Source organism: Miscanthus floridulus, unplaced genomic scaffold (assembly GCF_019320115.1).
Source record: "Miscanthus floridulus cultivar M001 unplaced genomic scaffold, ASM1932011v1 fs_410_1_2, whole genome shotgun sequence".
Lineage (NCBI taxonomy): Eukaryota > Viridiplantae > Streptophyta > Magnoliopsida > Poales > Poaceae > Miscanthus > Miscanthus floridulus.
Window position 1 is genome coordinate 43,864 of NW_027096711.1, and position 16,137 is coordinate 60,000.

The 16,137-nt window shown below is 54.7% G+C and overlaps 1 protein-coding gene across 1 annotated transcript; it reads left to right on the plus strand.

Annotated features, from left to right (window-relative positions):
• The first annotated feature begins 7,464 nt into the window (after positions 1 to 7,464).
• Positions 7,465 to 10,583, plus strand: LOC136531668 (uncharacterized). Its single transcript, XM_066524317.1, has 6 exons — positions 7,465 to 7,603; positions 7,771 to 7,963; positions 8,054 to 8,433; positions 8,530 to 8,663; positions 9,165 to 9,682; positions 10,268 to 10,583. The coding sequence occupies exons 1-6, from the start codon at positions 7,465 to 7,467 to the stop codon at positions 10,581 to 10,583; spliced, it is 1,680 nt and encodes a 559-aa protein (XP_066380414.1).
• Positions 10,584 to 16,137: the final 5,554 nt, after the last annotated feature.

Below are 16,137 nucleotides of genomic sequence, written 5' to 3' on the forward strand. Positions count from 1 at the left end.
TATATCTCATCTCTCCATGTCCAATTTCTCCCCCATTCAATCAAGCTTTCATATCTTTGTACAATATCTCCCCCTTTGTCATCAATTTCCATAAAAGGTGTGCTTCTTATTGATGCAAAGGTGTGCACTTTGGGGTAGATGGTTGAGACTTGCATTTTTGATGGACATTACTTGAATATTGGAATGACACCATATGTAGATACCATTTAGAATTTGCAACTTGTACTACTTGTATCTTATCATTCTATGTATGGGTCATCCATTTTATTTCACTTAAGCTCTTGTAGGTGAGGGATGCATTTTTTATTTGATGATCACTTAAAGTTGAGGATCACTTGTGGAACTATCGTCTACTATATATAGATACCACTTGTAGGAAGTGAATACCATTTGAAAGAATCTTCTAGTATGGAACCACTTGTTTGATTTATCAATAAAGACCATTTCTTAAACATTTGCTATCTTCATGAGTACCACTTATAAGATATCACTTGTGAGTTGAAACATACAAACTAGATATCCATTTGCATTGTTGTCTTGTGCTTGTACTCTTATCACTATCATGAGCTTCTTATGTGACTTGAACTAAATTGATTTGCTTAAGTTTTCAAGTCCGGTTTGAACCAATGACAAGCTTCTTCACACCTCTTTTAAGGGTTATCTTGTCAATGTTGTACTTGTCACTTGTTTAGCAATCCAAATTAAGTCAAGTACATGGGATCACTAGCTCATGAACAAATTCATATACTAACCACTAGATCAAGTAATCATTCAAGCAATAGTGGTAGGCTATGAATTTAAAACATTTCATTTGTAATGCATGATCCTATGAAGCATGTACTATATGCACTAACCGCATACTAGTAAGGGATGAAATGATCATGCACATTACAATGATACCTTTGCTATTGTTGGAGTAGAGGATAGTCACATAGATTCCAATTCATTACTCCAATAGCAATACGAAGTCCAATTATAAGCTTGGTGAAGACCGATAGATACCAATTTGAATCTCATTCTTCACCCATATGAAATGAATACCACTTATGATCAAGTGCACTTTCTTGTTGTGGTTGACTTGCTTTCTCTTTTGATGTTTGCTTTTATGAGAGAACTATTTGAAATACCACTTGAAATAACTATCTCTCTTTTGGGTGTTGCTTGCTTTTCTTGATCAATCCTTTTGATAGCTTCAACTAAGCATCTCAAATGTTCCTCGGATCACCACTTCCATGTTAGCCTTCCAAGTACCACACTTGGTTCACCTACACATAGGCGGCAAGCCCCTACACTAGGGAGAAGTGACCTCTCTCCAAGAACCATTCTTGATACTCACTTGAAATAACTTGATTGATTGATCCAAGTGATGGACTTAATTTGATGAGTAACCTTGATTCCTTCTTTAAGTCCTTTTCTTTCTTCTTGTTTAAGTTCTTTTCTTTCTACCAAATGATTTCCAATAGTCACTAGAACTTAAACTTCAACTTCATCTTGAGTTTGATCTTGATCTTCTAATTTGAGTACCAAAAGTGTGCAAAGTACACTCCTCAATCAAATGGCCTTGTACTCTTTGTTTAACATGTTACTAGATCATCTCAAAACCAAACTTAGGTACCTCAATCACTTGTAAACATGTTTCCAACTTGAGGACCTTTCAATCAAAGTGACTCTAGATCAATCCAATACTTGTCACTTTTCTGGCAGATTTTGTACCCTTCAAAGAAATAAGCGTACACCACCATCTCACCCTTGCAAACACCACCTCCTTTGTAAATGTGCCAACACCACCAAGTGTACACCACCATGTGTAAGTGTGTTAGCATTTTCACAATCATTTCCCAAAGGATGTTAGCCACTCAACTTGCCACGCCACTCGATCCTAGCGACAATGCAAAGTTAGATCACTCGAGTGGCACTAGATGACCGATATGCAAACAAGTTTGCCCCTCTTGATAGTACGGCCATCTATCCTAAACCCGGTCATAAACTTCTCTACACACCTATGACCGGTGAAATGAAATGCCCTAGGTTATACCTTTGCCTTGCGCATTCCATTCCATCTCCTTCAATGTCGATGCAACACATGCACCAACACGATCAACAATGATATGATCCACTTCATATCATCACATGATCATATTGGTTCATCGATCTTGACTCTACTTGCTCTTCACCGTTGCCATCGTCCATCGGCGTCAAGTCTTGCTCAAGCTTCACCGCCACGCGGTCCATCACTCCAAAGCCTTCGACTTGCCCTTCACGCTTGCAACCGGTCCATCAAGCCAAGTCTTGTCTTGATCTTCTCCACCTTGATCACATGACTCAATGTCATGTCTCATGTGCAATAAGCTCCTTCATCATCACATGTGTGAGCTTTGCAACATCTCCAAGCCATTTTCACCTCCATGGCATATGTTGCTCACATACATGTACCTGTGGACTAATCACCTGTGTATCTCACATAAACACAATCAGTACATGACCAGTATTTCTCTTGTCATGGTTTTTCGAAAAACATATTGCAAAAGGCATTCGAACCTGATATATTATGGTCCCCGTATCCATGGGTTCATCAAAATTGTAATTATTCCCCATCTTTAGACTTAATGATATGCATTCACTTTATGGACTATGGGTATGTTATATGTTATATCGTCATTTCATTTCTTTTCTTTTTCTTTTTGTTGCCATTTGCCAATTATTGATTATATACGTACGTCGTCACGTATATGACTGGCATTGTTTTCTGTCGATGCTCCATCCAGCTTCTTTTTTTCTCGTGGGCTGCGTGTCTTTCCTGATTTCTTCGTGGGCCATTTTTTTTGTTCCTCCGATCCAGCCCACCATCAGCCACTACGTCATTCAAGTGACCCCCTTTTCGTTTGCTCAAAAAAAAAGTGACCCCCATTTCTTCAAGAGGAAATTATTTCCTTGGCCCTAAAAAAAAGTGCCTCTTAGTTTCTTGGCTCTTTTTTTGTCGAACTTGCTTATTTGGCTCAGAATCGAGTTTTGTTTGGTTTCTTGGCCCTTCCGTCAGTTTGATGAGATAACGGGGTTAAGTTGTACGCGTAAAGACTATTTTACTCCTGGCGCTGAATGAAATAGATCAGCAACCTACAGATGCACTGTATGGGTTTTTTTCAGGTTGCTTAGTATCAATAATTTCCCAAAATGATCTACAATAATTTTTTGAAGCATGGAATCACTATTTTATATATACTAAACCATGCCCGTGCGTTGCAACGTATCGAATAATACAAATGCTAAAAATCTATGTTGTGCAAGAAAACAGGCTAAATTTGGAGAATAGAAGTGTCACTTATAATGGTAAAAAGTCCTGAGATGCGAATCACACGAGTCAGAATCACACGAGTCACGAGTCACGACTAAGTGCTTGCTTGCTTCTTCCCTGAGCCGTTGAACATCGGCACCTCCGATCCACGTCACTGCACATTTGTACACATTAGAATTCACCTAAACAAGCTCTTTGCCATCTCTCACACACTGCTACTAATACTATAACTGCACACTCTTGCTTGACTTGGTTTCTCAGTCTCTCAGAGTTTGTGAACAAAGCCACTGTCTACACTTGTCGCGGATGAACAAACCACGGGATGAATGTTATGTCGAACTCAACAAATTTGCAAGAGATTTGTGTTTCTCCCTGCAAATTCTGCTCAGTTCAGCTCAAAGAAAGATCTGCTTCTGCTCCCATAGAACACTGTCCCATCCTTTTTCTCATGCTACTACCCACTGCTCGATCACCTTGTTGTCTGGCGTCTTTTCTTCCTTCTGTACAACGCCGTCGTCGTTGTCACTACCGAGCTCGATCGGCAGCTGCATTTTGGCTAGCGACGCGCTGTCAGCAGTGCCAACTCTGAAGAACAAGCCGTGGCGATCACGAGCATTTCACCCGTCTTCAACGCAAACGAGGAGCCATGAACCCGGAGACGAAGCTGCTGCTCGCCGAGCTTGACAAGCGCTTCGCCGCCCAGGACTAGCGCTTCGACGAGCGTTTCGACGCCCAGGATCGGCGCTTCAACGACCTGAAGGGCCAGATCTCGACCGCCGCCGACGCCTCTTCCTCCCGCCTCCAAGCGCTGCAGAAGGCCGTCCAGGTTTTCGACGAATGGCGGCCTGACGTCGAAGGCGTCATCGACGATCTAAAGCAGGAGGTCTCCAAGCTTTCCACGCTGAAGGTCGAGGTCGGTCGTCTGTCCAAGCACTGGGACCGGATCCTCGTCGACACCACCATCGCGGCGCCGGGCGTGTTCGCATCTACGCCTTCGTCCCCGAGCGCGGTCATCGCCAAGACCTCCCGTGACTCCGCCGTCGACACCAAAACGCCGGGGCGCCCACTGACTGGATCACCAGTCACATCGCCCAAGGGGCACCACGTCGACTCGAGGAACCGGACGGGTGAATTCGGTGTGGTCACCACCGTAATTCCACCCCCCGGCAAGGGTACATCGCCTTGCCGTCTTCCCCCACCGCCTCCCCCACCTCACCCTTATCCGTGTCCACCACCACCTCCACCAAATCGTCCATGGGAATCGGGGTTTCAGGGCGGTAGTGGCGGGGGCTCTACCGGCAAGCTGCCTAAGGTTAATTTTCCCATATTTTTTTTTCTCGAACGTGCCGTGTAGCACGTATTTCATTAAGAGGAAGTAGACAACACCGAACCAAACAACAAACGGCTCAACACTAGGTAACCAAAGGTTTCCCAGGCGAGGAGAAAGAAGAAAAACAGAAGCGAAAAAACTAAAGAAAACTACGACGAAGCCCGGCTAGTACCACAAGAGGGACTAAAAGCAACAACGGGCTAAGCTACAGCGAGCTAGTAAACTAGGCCATGGGCAACGATTGGACGACCTAGAGCGGGTACCCAGAGGTAGGCTAAACCTCGAGTTCAACCCCCTCCACCAGCTGGATGCCGTCAATCGCGCAGCCAGCCGGGAAGAGCATCCTAATTGCCTCGCGCTTGGACTCTGAGAGAGGCTCGTCGAAAACGGCCATGTACTTATCGAAATCGCCCTCCGCATCGGCCTGCGACGCCTGATCCTGCTGGTGGAGTCCCCATTTTGCCATCAGCACGTTCTGGGCTTGCACGGTCGGGTTGGAGGCTCTGCATCTGCTCTTGGCCGCAAGCCTCCCGCTACGACGTGGCGGTGAGGATGTGCATTCAACCGCACGACGCCTCCTAGGAACACGGAGACGTGGAGGTTCGACCAAGATCGGCTCCATGATGGTAGAGGAAAGCTGCGACCGTAGATACTGCGAGATGTCACTCGGTGACACCGGAGCTGGCGCCACAGCCGCTGCCGCGCCCATGGGCGACAAGACCATAGGCGGGGAAGTAACTCTGGACGGCGTCCTCGCATGGTCCGAGTGCTCCTCGTCTGAAGAAGCGGCCGAGCGAGATGGGCCAGCACAAAGCTGCGCCGGAAGGAGCGACCCTCCAGCTGGGACCCCCACCCCCGAGGGCTCCTCCAAGACGGCCAACTGCGGGTCGAACCTGCTGGGGGCGATGGAGGCTACAAACTCCTCGAGCATCGGGTCATCCGTGGCGTCGCGAACTGGGAGCACGTCGTGATGCCAAACCAACAGTGTCAACGGGTCAACCCAAGGAAGGCACGTCCCGCTGGCCGGCACGACGAGGTCGGCCGTAGCGTCGGTGGAGGGGGCGTTGGTGCCTTCCTGTGGCCGTCTTCGGCGCCTCTCGCGTCGGTGCCGACGGCCTCGGCCAACAGGCGTACCGGCAGACGGCACAAGCACAGCCCCACCCGACTCCGCCGGACCGACGAGAGCAGGTGGCTGCAGACGACGACCAGCCTGCGGGCCCAAGCGACGACGCTGTCGGCTCCCACCGGCGACCTCCGGAGCAGGAACTGTTCGCGGACGCTTACAGGCACGGGCCAGGTGGCCCAAACCATTGCAGCGTAGGCACCGGCATGGGAGGCGGCATGTCGCCACGCGGTGTTTCCAGGACAGGCAATTGAGACACCGGCCCCGGAGCTGCCGCTGCCACCCCTCACGTACGACACCCCGGCACTGCAACTGCCACCCCTCAGCGTCTGGAGCTGAGACGCGGCGACGCGTCCCCAGCCGTTGGTGCGCAGGCAAGCGCAGGGTCGCTGGTTCCGACTGATCCGATGTTGCCTGGGCTCCCCGGCCACCCGATCGATTATGGGCCTTGCGCCGCATCCGACGGCGGCGCTGGCGCTGACGGCGTCGGCGATGACGCCACGGGCGGCGTACCCTCGTCGCTCCACCGTCGCCGTCCGTTGGGGCCACAGCAGCAGCGGCAGCGTCGATCGCGCCTGGTGCCGCAACATCCAGCGGACATGCCGGAGCAGTTGGGGTATCAGTTAGCGCCCCGCGAGCGGCCTCCAGGTACGACGAAGGAGAGCAATCGCCGATCGAGACGTCGGAGAGTAGATCTTCATCCTCGTCGGCCCACCGACGGAGCTTTGACCTCCCCATCGAGCCGCGTTCCGGGTGGAAAGGAAGGGCCGAGGGGGAAAGGCCGCTAGCCGCGCGTGGGGACGATGAGGAGGGCACCGGCCGGCAAAGTTGGACGTCCTTCTCACCTGGGGCAGGCTGGGAGAGGGTGGGCGCCAGACCCGGAGCGGGCGCCGGCGCAGGGCGGTGGACGCCAAACCCGGAGCAGGCGCCGGCGCAGCTGCCGCCCGCGTGCGAGCCATGCTCGGACGGAGGCGCTGGTGACCCGAGCGGAGAACGGGTAGGAGCATCGGAGGCTCCGAACTCGCCGAAACCTGGGAGAGGGGTGGAGAGTGACCTACCAAAGGATAGATCGGGCGATGGTGGTGACGAATCTGGGTGCTGATGGGGAGTAGCGGCTGGGGAAGGAGCGGATCTGAGCGGATTGGGTTGTGGCGGCTCGAGGAGGACGGAGGAGAGGGACGGGTCGGGGGGGTCAGGGTCGTCCATCCCCCTGATAGAAATATTTTCCCATATTTGAGGGCGAACATCCTAAAGCCTGGCTAAAAGACTGTGAAGATTACTTCGATCTCTACTCGGTTGAGCCGTTCAAATGGGTGCGGGTAGCCACAATGCACTGCAAACACGACGCTGCTACAATCTGTAGAAACCCAGCTCAAAACATGTTCCTGGCAATCCTTTTCCAAATTGATCCTGGAGCGTTTTGGCCGCAATGAGCATGAGCTCCTCATTCGGCATCTCTTCCACATTCACTAGTCCGGCACTGTTGACGCATACATCACACAGTACACTAGGCTCCTGGATCAGCTCACTGCTTATGCTCCGCACCCAGATCCTCTATACTATACACAGCGTTTCATTGATGGCCTGAAACCTGAAATCAAATCTGCAGTTCTTATGCAGCGCCCTTCTACTTTAGACTCTGCCTGTGTGCTTGCTCAGTTGCAGGAGGAAGTCGTGGGTGAGAGCCGACGTGCTCCACGCCGCTCTGATCGCGCACCAATGGCGGGCGCATTGCCTCTACCACCACCACCGTTGAAGCCTGGTGCTGCCGGGACAAACACGCGGCTGCTCCTACACACCAGCATACGGCCGCAGACAAGTACCGCGACCTCCGTGCACAGCGCCGCGCTCAGGGCCTGTGCGTGCGTTGTGCAGCCAAGTGGAGCCGCGATCACAAGTGCCCTGACCTGGTCCAGCTCCACCTCGTTCAGGAGTTGTGCGACTTATTTCAGTCACCAGATGATGACGAGAGTTCGGAACAGCCTCCATCTCCTACTCATTCACAGTTAATGGCTCACTTGTCAGTGGCTGCGGCGTCTGGTGTTTTACAGGGGCACTCTATATCCATATTGGTGGACTCCGGAAGTTCCCACACCTTCCTCGGCAGTAAACTCAGCTCTTCATTAACTGATATTCAGCTTCTCCAGCCGGTATTGTCAGTACAGGTGGCTAACGGTGAGATCCTGCAATGTGATCATCATCTTCCTAATGCAGTTTGGTCAGTTCAGGGATGCTCCTTTACAACAGACCTTAAGCTCTTACCTCTTCAGTCATATGACATGATCTTGGGTCACGATTGGTTGTCCAGCTTCAGTCCAATGCAGATACACTGGCAACAAAAGTGGATAGCTATTCCTTATAATGATTCTACTGCTGTGTTGATTGGTGATGCTCCTGAAATTCCAGTGGGTTCAGTGCTTCAACTGTCCTTGGTACAGTCTGATTCTGGTGAGCAGTCCATCACTTCTGAGTTGCTACCACCAGAATTCAATGCTCTGTTGACTGAGTTTGCACATTTGTTCAAGCCACCTACTGAGTTGCCTCCGCAACGTGATTGTGACCACTCCATCCCTCTGATTCCTGGATCACATCCGGTGTTTGTCAGGCCCTACCGCTATGCTCCGGTTCTGAAGAATGAGATTGAGCGTCAGGTCGCCGATATGTTGGAGCAGGGTCTTATTCAGAAAAGTAACAGTGCATTCTCTTCGCCGGTGCTATTGGTCAAGGAGAAAGACAACACCTAGCGCTTCTGCGTGGATTATCGCCACCTGAACGCTATCACAGTCAAGGGGAAATACCCAGTGCCCATTATTGATGAACTCTTGGACGAGCTGTCCGGTGCCAAGTATTTCACTAGCCTGGACCTTCAGGCGGGATTCCATCAGATCAGGATGAAACCTGGAGAAGAGTACAAGACGGCATTCCAAACCCATTTTGGCCAATTTGAATTCCGTGGCATGGCGTTTGGCTTAATCGGAGCACCCGGCTCATTTCAGGATGCAATGAACACAACCCTTGCTTCTTATTTGCGTCGGTTTGTTTTCGTGTTCTTCGATGATATACTCATCTATAGTCCGGACTTGTCTACTCATCTCGACCATCTCAGATTGGTGTCTGAGCTTTTGTCCAAGGATCAATGGAAGCTGAAACTTTCCAAGTGTACGTTTGCCCAAACTCAGCTGGCTTATCTCGGTCACGTAATCAGCAGCGCAGGCGTCAGTACTGACCCAGCCAAGATTGCTGCAATTGCTCAATGGCCTGTTCCCACGTCAGTTAAGGAGCTTTGCGGGTTCTTAGGCTTGGCTGGGTACTACCGCAAATTCGTTCTCCACTTCGGAATCATTGCCAAGCCCCTCACTGCTCTACTTAAGAAGCACAGCTTGTTTATTTGGACACCTGAACATGAACTCGCATTTCAGCAACTGAAAGAAGCCCTCTGTCAGTCGCCTGTGCTCGCGCTTCCAAACTTCGCGCGCCCCTTCTGTATTGAGACCGACGCCTCCGACAATGGTATTGGTGCAGTGCTTATGCAGGACGGCCACCCATTGGCCTATCTGAGCAAATCTCTGGGACCCAAATCTCGTGGACTATCCACGTATGAGAAAGAATACATGGCTATATTGCTCGCGATTCAGTCTTGGCGGTCATACTTGCAGTTCCAGGAGTTTGTAATCTTGACAGATCAGAAAAGCTTGACTCAATTGAGTGACCAGCGCCTGCACACGTCGTGGCAGCAGAAGGTATTCTCCAAGCTTGTTGGCCTACAGTACCGCATCGTGTATCGCAAAGGTACTGATAACCGTGCTGCTGACGCACTATCTCGCCACCCTGCACCACCAGCCATATGTGCAGCTGTCTCCACTATGATTCCATCTTGGATTGCCTCAGTGACTGCTACTTATGATAGTGATCCTTCCACCCAAGATATCATTGCCAAGTTAGCCCTGAACTCTGAAGCAGTCCCTCATTTTTCCTTTCATTCGGGTGTGTTACGTTATCGCAACCGAATCTGGGTTGGGCATGATTCCAATATGCAGCACCGTATTATGACGGAATTCCACAATAGTGCCTGGGGCGGCCATTCGGGATTTCCAGTCACCTTTGCCAAACTGAAACGCTACTTTGCTTGGAAGGGAATGAAAGCAACAGTCAAGCAGTTTGTTCAGTCTTGCTCTATATGTCAGCAGTCCAAGCCCGATAGGTCCAAGACCCCGGGGCTCCTGCAACCATTACCAATCCCCGACAGCGCTTGGCAAGTTGTTTCTCTTGATTTCATGGAGGGCCTCCCTACGTCGAGTCACTACAATTGCATCCTGATGGTAGTTGCTCTCTTCACTAAATACGGGCACTTTGTCCCCCTCCGTCACCCCTTTACTGCTCCTATGGTTGCCCAGGCGTTCATGGATCATATATACCGCCTGCATGGTTTGCCAGTATCAATCGTCTCTGACCGAGACCGGATCTTCACAAGCCGATTTTGGTCTGAGTTATTCAAGTTGGCTGGTGTACAACTTTGCCGCAGTACTGCTTACCATCCTCAATCGGACGGACAGACCGAACGCCTGAATCAATGCCTCGAGACATACCTGCGATGCTTCGTGCACGCCTGCCCGTCCAAGTGGAGCAAATGGCTAGCAACTGCTGAATTCTGGTACAATACGTCTGAACATTCAGCTATTGGTCGCTCTCCGTTTGAAGCTCTGTACGGCTACCCCCCTCGCTTGATGGCTGTGCCGCCACGCCCCACTCTGAAACTGAAGCTGCTGGTTGGTCCTCTAACCGTGCTTGAATGGATCAGTTACTCCAGAGCCATCTCTACAGAGCTAAGCATCGCATGAAGAAGCGGGCAGATCAACACCGTTCGGAATGTTAGTTGCTGAATTCTCACTTTTGGTAGTAGGAGAATTCTTACTCTCATCGAGAGAGGATGACACTAGGAGTTGGGGTAATTTTCTTGTCTATTTCTCACACAAGCTCACACAAATGCCATACCAACCTGAGGGGTTGGCGTTACATATTTATAAGCTGCTAGCCAGCCAAGCATATGCCAAGATGCTAGTCTAAGATGCTAGTCTAAGATGCTAATATGCTGTCCTAGCTAAGATGCTATCCTCTAGTCTAAGATGCTGTCCTCTAAGATGTTGTCCTCTAGTCTAAGATGCTGTCCTAAAAACAGAAAAACAGCCACAAGGACTATGTGAGCAACAACAGCCCCACAAAGACCAGCCACATGACTTATCCATCATTCTCCCCCTAAGTCTTGTGCGTCGTCTTGTGGGAGAGTTGAACCATCCCGGTCCTGGAGCAGAGCTCAAGGAACTTGATCCTCCCAAGGGGCTTGGTGAGCAGGTCCGCAAGCTGGTCCTTGGTGTTGATGTAGTTCGCCTTGATGCTCCCTTCCTCCAAACAGCCTCGGATGAAGTGGTACCTCACCCGGATATGCTTGCTGCGTTCGTGGAACATGGGGTTCTTTGCCAGGGCCAGAGCGGACTTGCTGTCCACCCTGAGCTCCACCGCTCTAGTGTCTCTGTCGAGGAGATCACCAAGCAGTCGAGCGAGCCAGAGCGCCTGAGTCGAAGCGGTGGAGGCCGCTATGTACTCGGCCTCGCAGCTGGACAGGGCCACCACCTGCTGCTTGACCGACTGCCAGCTAACGAGGCACTTGCCGAGGAAGAAGAGGATCCCGCTCATGCTCTTGCTGGTGTCGATGTCGCCGGCGTGGTCACTGTCGCTGTACCCGACGAAGTGTGCCGCCCCAGGACACCTCGGGTAGTAGAGGCCGTGGTCGAGAGTCCCCGCAATGTAGCGGATGATCCTCTTCACAGCCTGCTGGTGCTCCATCGTCGGTCGCTGCATGAACCGACTAACGTAGCCGACGGAGAATGCCAAGTCCGGCCGTGTGTGGGCGAGGTAGCGAAGGCTCCCCACAAGGCGCCGGTACTATGTAGCGTCCACCTCCTCCGTCGTGCTGTCGCGGCTCAGCTTCAGCCTCTCCTCCATCGGAGTGAGAGCTGGGTTGCAGTCGGTGAGCCCAGCTAGCTCAACGACGCGCTTGGCGTAGGCGGTCTGTCGAAGCATGATCCCGGAGTCATCCTGGTGCACCTCGATTCCCAGGTAGAAGGAGAGAGGCCCCAGGTCACTCATCTGGAAGGTGGCCTTCATCTCTTCCTTGAATGCCGCCACCTCCGCATCCTTGGTGCCGGTGATCACCAAGTCGTCGACGTAGACACCCACCAGCAGGGCATTTCCTCCATTGCCCTGTCGGTAGATGGCCGCCTCGTGCGGGCTTTGCTCGAAGCCCATCCCCTTTAGCGTGGAATCCAACTTGGCATTCCACGCTCTCGGTGCCTGCCGCAAGCCATAGAAGGCCTTGCGCAGGCGGAGCACCTTGCCCTCCTTGCCGGGGATCGCAAATCTCGGCGGCTGGTGCACGTAGACCTCCTCCTTCAAGTCGCCGTTAAGGAACGCCGACTTGACGTCCATGTGGTGAACACGCCAGCCCTCCTGGGCAGCTAGCGCAAGGAGGAGTCGCACGGACTCCATCCGTGCCACGGGAGCAAAAGCGTCGTCGAAGTCGACCCCCTCCTGCTGCACAAAACCTCGTGCCACCAAGCGAGCCTTGTGCTTGACGATGGCACCGGCTTCATCCCTCTTCAACTTGTACACCCACTTAAGGGTGATCGCGCGGTGACCACGAGGAAGGTCAACAAGCTCCCAGGTGCGGTTCTTCTCAACCGCATCCATCTCCAACTGCATCGCGGCGCGCCATGCCGCGTGTCTCTCGGCCTCTGCAAACGACCAAGGCTCACCGTCGTCACACGCAAGGTGCAACTACGCCTCCAGGTCGTGAGGCACCGGTCCCGGCACCGGCTGGTCGCCGAGAAGGTTCTCCACCGTACGGTACCGCAACAGCTCACCGTCGTGGTACGCGTCGACGCGCTCCTCGTCGTGAGAGAGCGGAGTAGCGAGCTCAACCGTGCCGTGCTCGACACGAGCTGGTGGTGGAGTAGACGTGCCCGGAGTGGTGCCTGTCGGTGCTGGAGTGCGTGGCGTTGCCGGCTGTGGTGGAGCCGGCGAAGAGCTCATCGCAGCCGAGGTCCTGGCTGGAGAGCGTGGTGCTGTCGGAGTAGCAGGTGCCGGGGTCGGTGGAGGCTCGGAGACTGGGGTAGACGCGCTCGCCGAAGAAGAACTGCCTACTCCCCTAGCTCCCTCGAAGTGGACGTACTCGATAGTGAAGTCGTCGTACGTCGGAGCCGAGCCGTCGTCCACTGCCTTGTCCCATGCCCATCCTCGCCCTTCGTCGAACACAACGTCGCGTGCCGTGCGCACACGCTGTGTCTTCGGGTCGAGGATGCGGTAGGCCTTCGAGCCCTCCGCGTAGCCGATGAACACTCCCGGAGTGCTCCTATCGTCGAGCTTGCTGATGTGGCCAAGCTCCTTGGCGAATGCGAGGCAGCCGAAGACCCGCAAGTGGGAGACCGCCGGCTTGCGCCCATGCCAAGCCTCGTACGGCGTCCTGCCGTCGAGCGCCTTGGTAGGCGAGTGGTTGAGGATGTAGACGGCCGTCACGACCGCCTCTCCCCAGAAGATAGCCAGCATCCCCCTCTGCTTGAGGAGGGCCCGAGCCATCCCCACAACCATCTGGTTGCGCCGCTCGACGACGCCGTTCTGCTGCGGGCTGTACGGCACGGAGTAGTGGCGCTGAATGCCCTCGTCAGCGCAGTACGACGCGAATTCAGCCGTCGTGAATTCGCCGCCGTTGTCGGTGCGCAGCACGCGCAGCTTGCGGCCGCACTCCGCCTCCACAGCAGCCTGCGCGCGCCTGATGGCGTCCGCAGCCTCTCTCTTGCTGCCGAGGACCATCACCCACATGTAGCGGGAGAGGTCGTCGACGAGCAGCAGGAAGTAGCGTCGTCCTCCCAGTGTGGCCGGTGTCACTGGGCCACACAAGTCCCCGTGTACAAGCTCGAGCCTCTCCTTGGCTCGAAAGCTCGCCCGCTGGGGAAAGGGGAGTCGCCTCTGCTTCGTCAACACGCAGACGTCGCAGAGCTGCTCCACATGGTCGAGGCACGGCAGGCCTCGCACCATCTCCGTGGCACTGAGCCGCTTCAGGGCCTCAAAGTGAAGGTGCCCGAAACGCTCGTGCCACTGCCACGCCTCATCGTCCCGACGAGCAGCGAGACAGAGGGGTTGTGCCACCTGCACGTTAAGAACGTAGAGTCGATTTGCGCTTCTGGATACCTTGGCAAGAAGGCGACGACAACGATCCCAAATCCTCATGACTCCGTCCTCAACCACCACGCGCGAACCATTCTCATCCAGCTGTCCCAAGCTGATGATAGAGTTCCTTAACGCGGGGATGTAGTAGACTCCGGTGAGCAGCCTGTGCTCACCAGACACGGTGGTGAAGATGACGGAGCCGACGCCCTTGATCTCCACACCGGAGGCATCCCCAAACTTGACGGAGCCTCGAACGCTAGAGTCAAGCTCGGTGAAGAACTCCCGTCGACCGGTCATGTGATGGGTGGCGCCGGTGTCGAGGCACCACCCGTCAGTCTTGTCGTTGCCGGAGCTGTCGCCGAGGAGGGCGTGTGCTTTTGGCTCGTCGAGGTAGAGGAGAGCCGCTGCGGCCGGTGCCGCTGGAGGTAGCTCGATGCTGGCATGTGCCATGAACAGAGCCGGCTCCTCCTCCTCCGCCTGTGCGACGTGGGCCTGGCCGCGTCGTGGCTGTCGACAGTCCTTGGCCCAATGGCCAAGCTGGCCGCAGTTGCGGCAGGTGTCGTCTCGTGCCGGCTTGTGCCTGCCGGCGGTGCCGCCCTGGGCGCCTCCGCGGGCATCACCCTCGGCACGTCCTCGCGCCCTGGCCTGGGCATCTCTGCGCGCCTTGCGCGGCTTGCCACGCTTGCGGCCGCCTGTCGCGGAAGAAGGCTCCCCCTTCCTCCGGTCACCCTGGCTGGCAAGCCACTGCTCCCGAGTAAGAAGGAGCTTCCCGCCAATGGTGATGGGCCCCGAGAGGGACTGTGGCTCATCACTGTCGACGACCTTGAGGCGACCTATCGCCTCCTCGATCGACATCGTGGAGAGATCCAGCAGCAACTCGATCGAGCGAGCCATCTGCTTGTACTTCTCGGGGACACAGCGGAAGAGCTTTTCGACAGCTCTCTCCTCGCCGTAGGTGTCGTCGCCGAACTGCACCATCTTCTGCAACAGAGTGTTGAGACGGAGAGCAAAGTCATCAACGTCCTCACCTGGTTTGAAGGCCAGGTTCTCCCACTCCTTGCGAAGTGCCTACAGCGTGGACTTGCGGGCGCGGTCACTGCCGATGCGTGCCGCAGCGATGGCGTCCCAAGCCTCCTTGGCAGTCCGCTTACTGGTAAGCGAGAACTCCATCTCGGGCGGGACTGCAGCGATGAGAGCATCCAGCGCCCGTCGATCTAGGTCGTAGTCGACGTCGCCATACCGGACTGCCTCCCACATGTGCCGCACCTGGAGCTTTACCCTCATCACCGCAGCCCACTCGACGTAGTTGGTCTTGGTGAGGGTAGGCCACCCACCGCCGGGACCGACGTCCCTGACAACAGCCTGGAGCCCGTGGTAACCACGGTACCGATCCGGGGAGAGAGAGCCACGCTGCCTGTGAAGGCCGCGCTCTCCATCGACCCGTCGGTACCGATCCGGGGAGAGAGAGCCACGCTGCCTGTGAAGGCCGCGCTCTCCATCGACCCGTCCGCCACCGTTGCCGTGCGCGCCTCCTCCAGGAGCGTCGCCGCCGTGCGCGCCTCCTCCAGGAGCGCCACCGGCGCGTCCGCGCCTGTCTGGGCTGCCGCCGCGCTCGTGGGCGTGCGCGGCTGCCCTAGGAGCGCCACCGCCGTGCGCGCCTCCTCCAGGAGCGCCGCCAGCGCGTCCACGCCTGTCTGGGCTGCCGCCACGCTCGTGGACATGCGCGGCTACCCACTGCGCCGCCCGCGCTCGCGCTGCCTCCCTCTCTAGCAGCTCGAGGTCTGCGTCGGCGGTGTCGTCAGCGGAAATGGAGCTGCCGATGCTACCGCGCAGAGCCTCGACCTCCGCCGCCGCCGCACGTGCTGCATTCGCCGCCGCCGCCGCTTCCGCCTCCGCTCTGGCTGCTGCCAGCTCCGCCGCTGCCAACCTCGATGCCCTTGCCGCCGCCGCAGCGGTCTCTGCCGCCGCTCGCTCGCGTTCCTCTGCTGCGGCAAGTTCGGCCTCCTGCCGACGCCGCGTGCTCGAGGCGACCGAACGCTGAGACTGCCCTGCGGACATGACGCGCTACCGGGGGGCTGCTGCGTGTGGAGAGGGCTGCTTCAGACGAGCTGGGAGAGGAGTGAACAGGAGCGGCCGGAGCTGCTGCTACTCTCAGCTGGGGCTGTTGCGAGG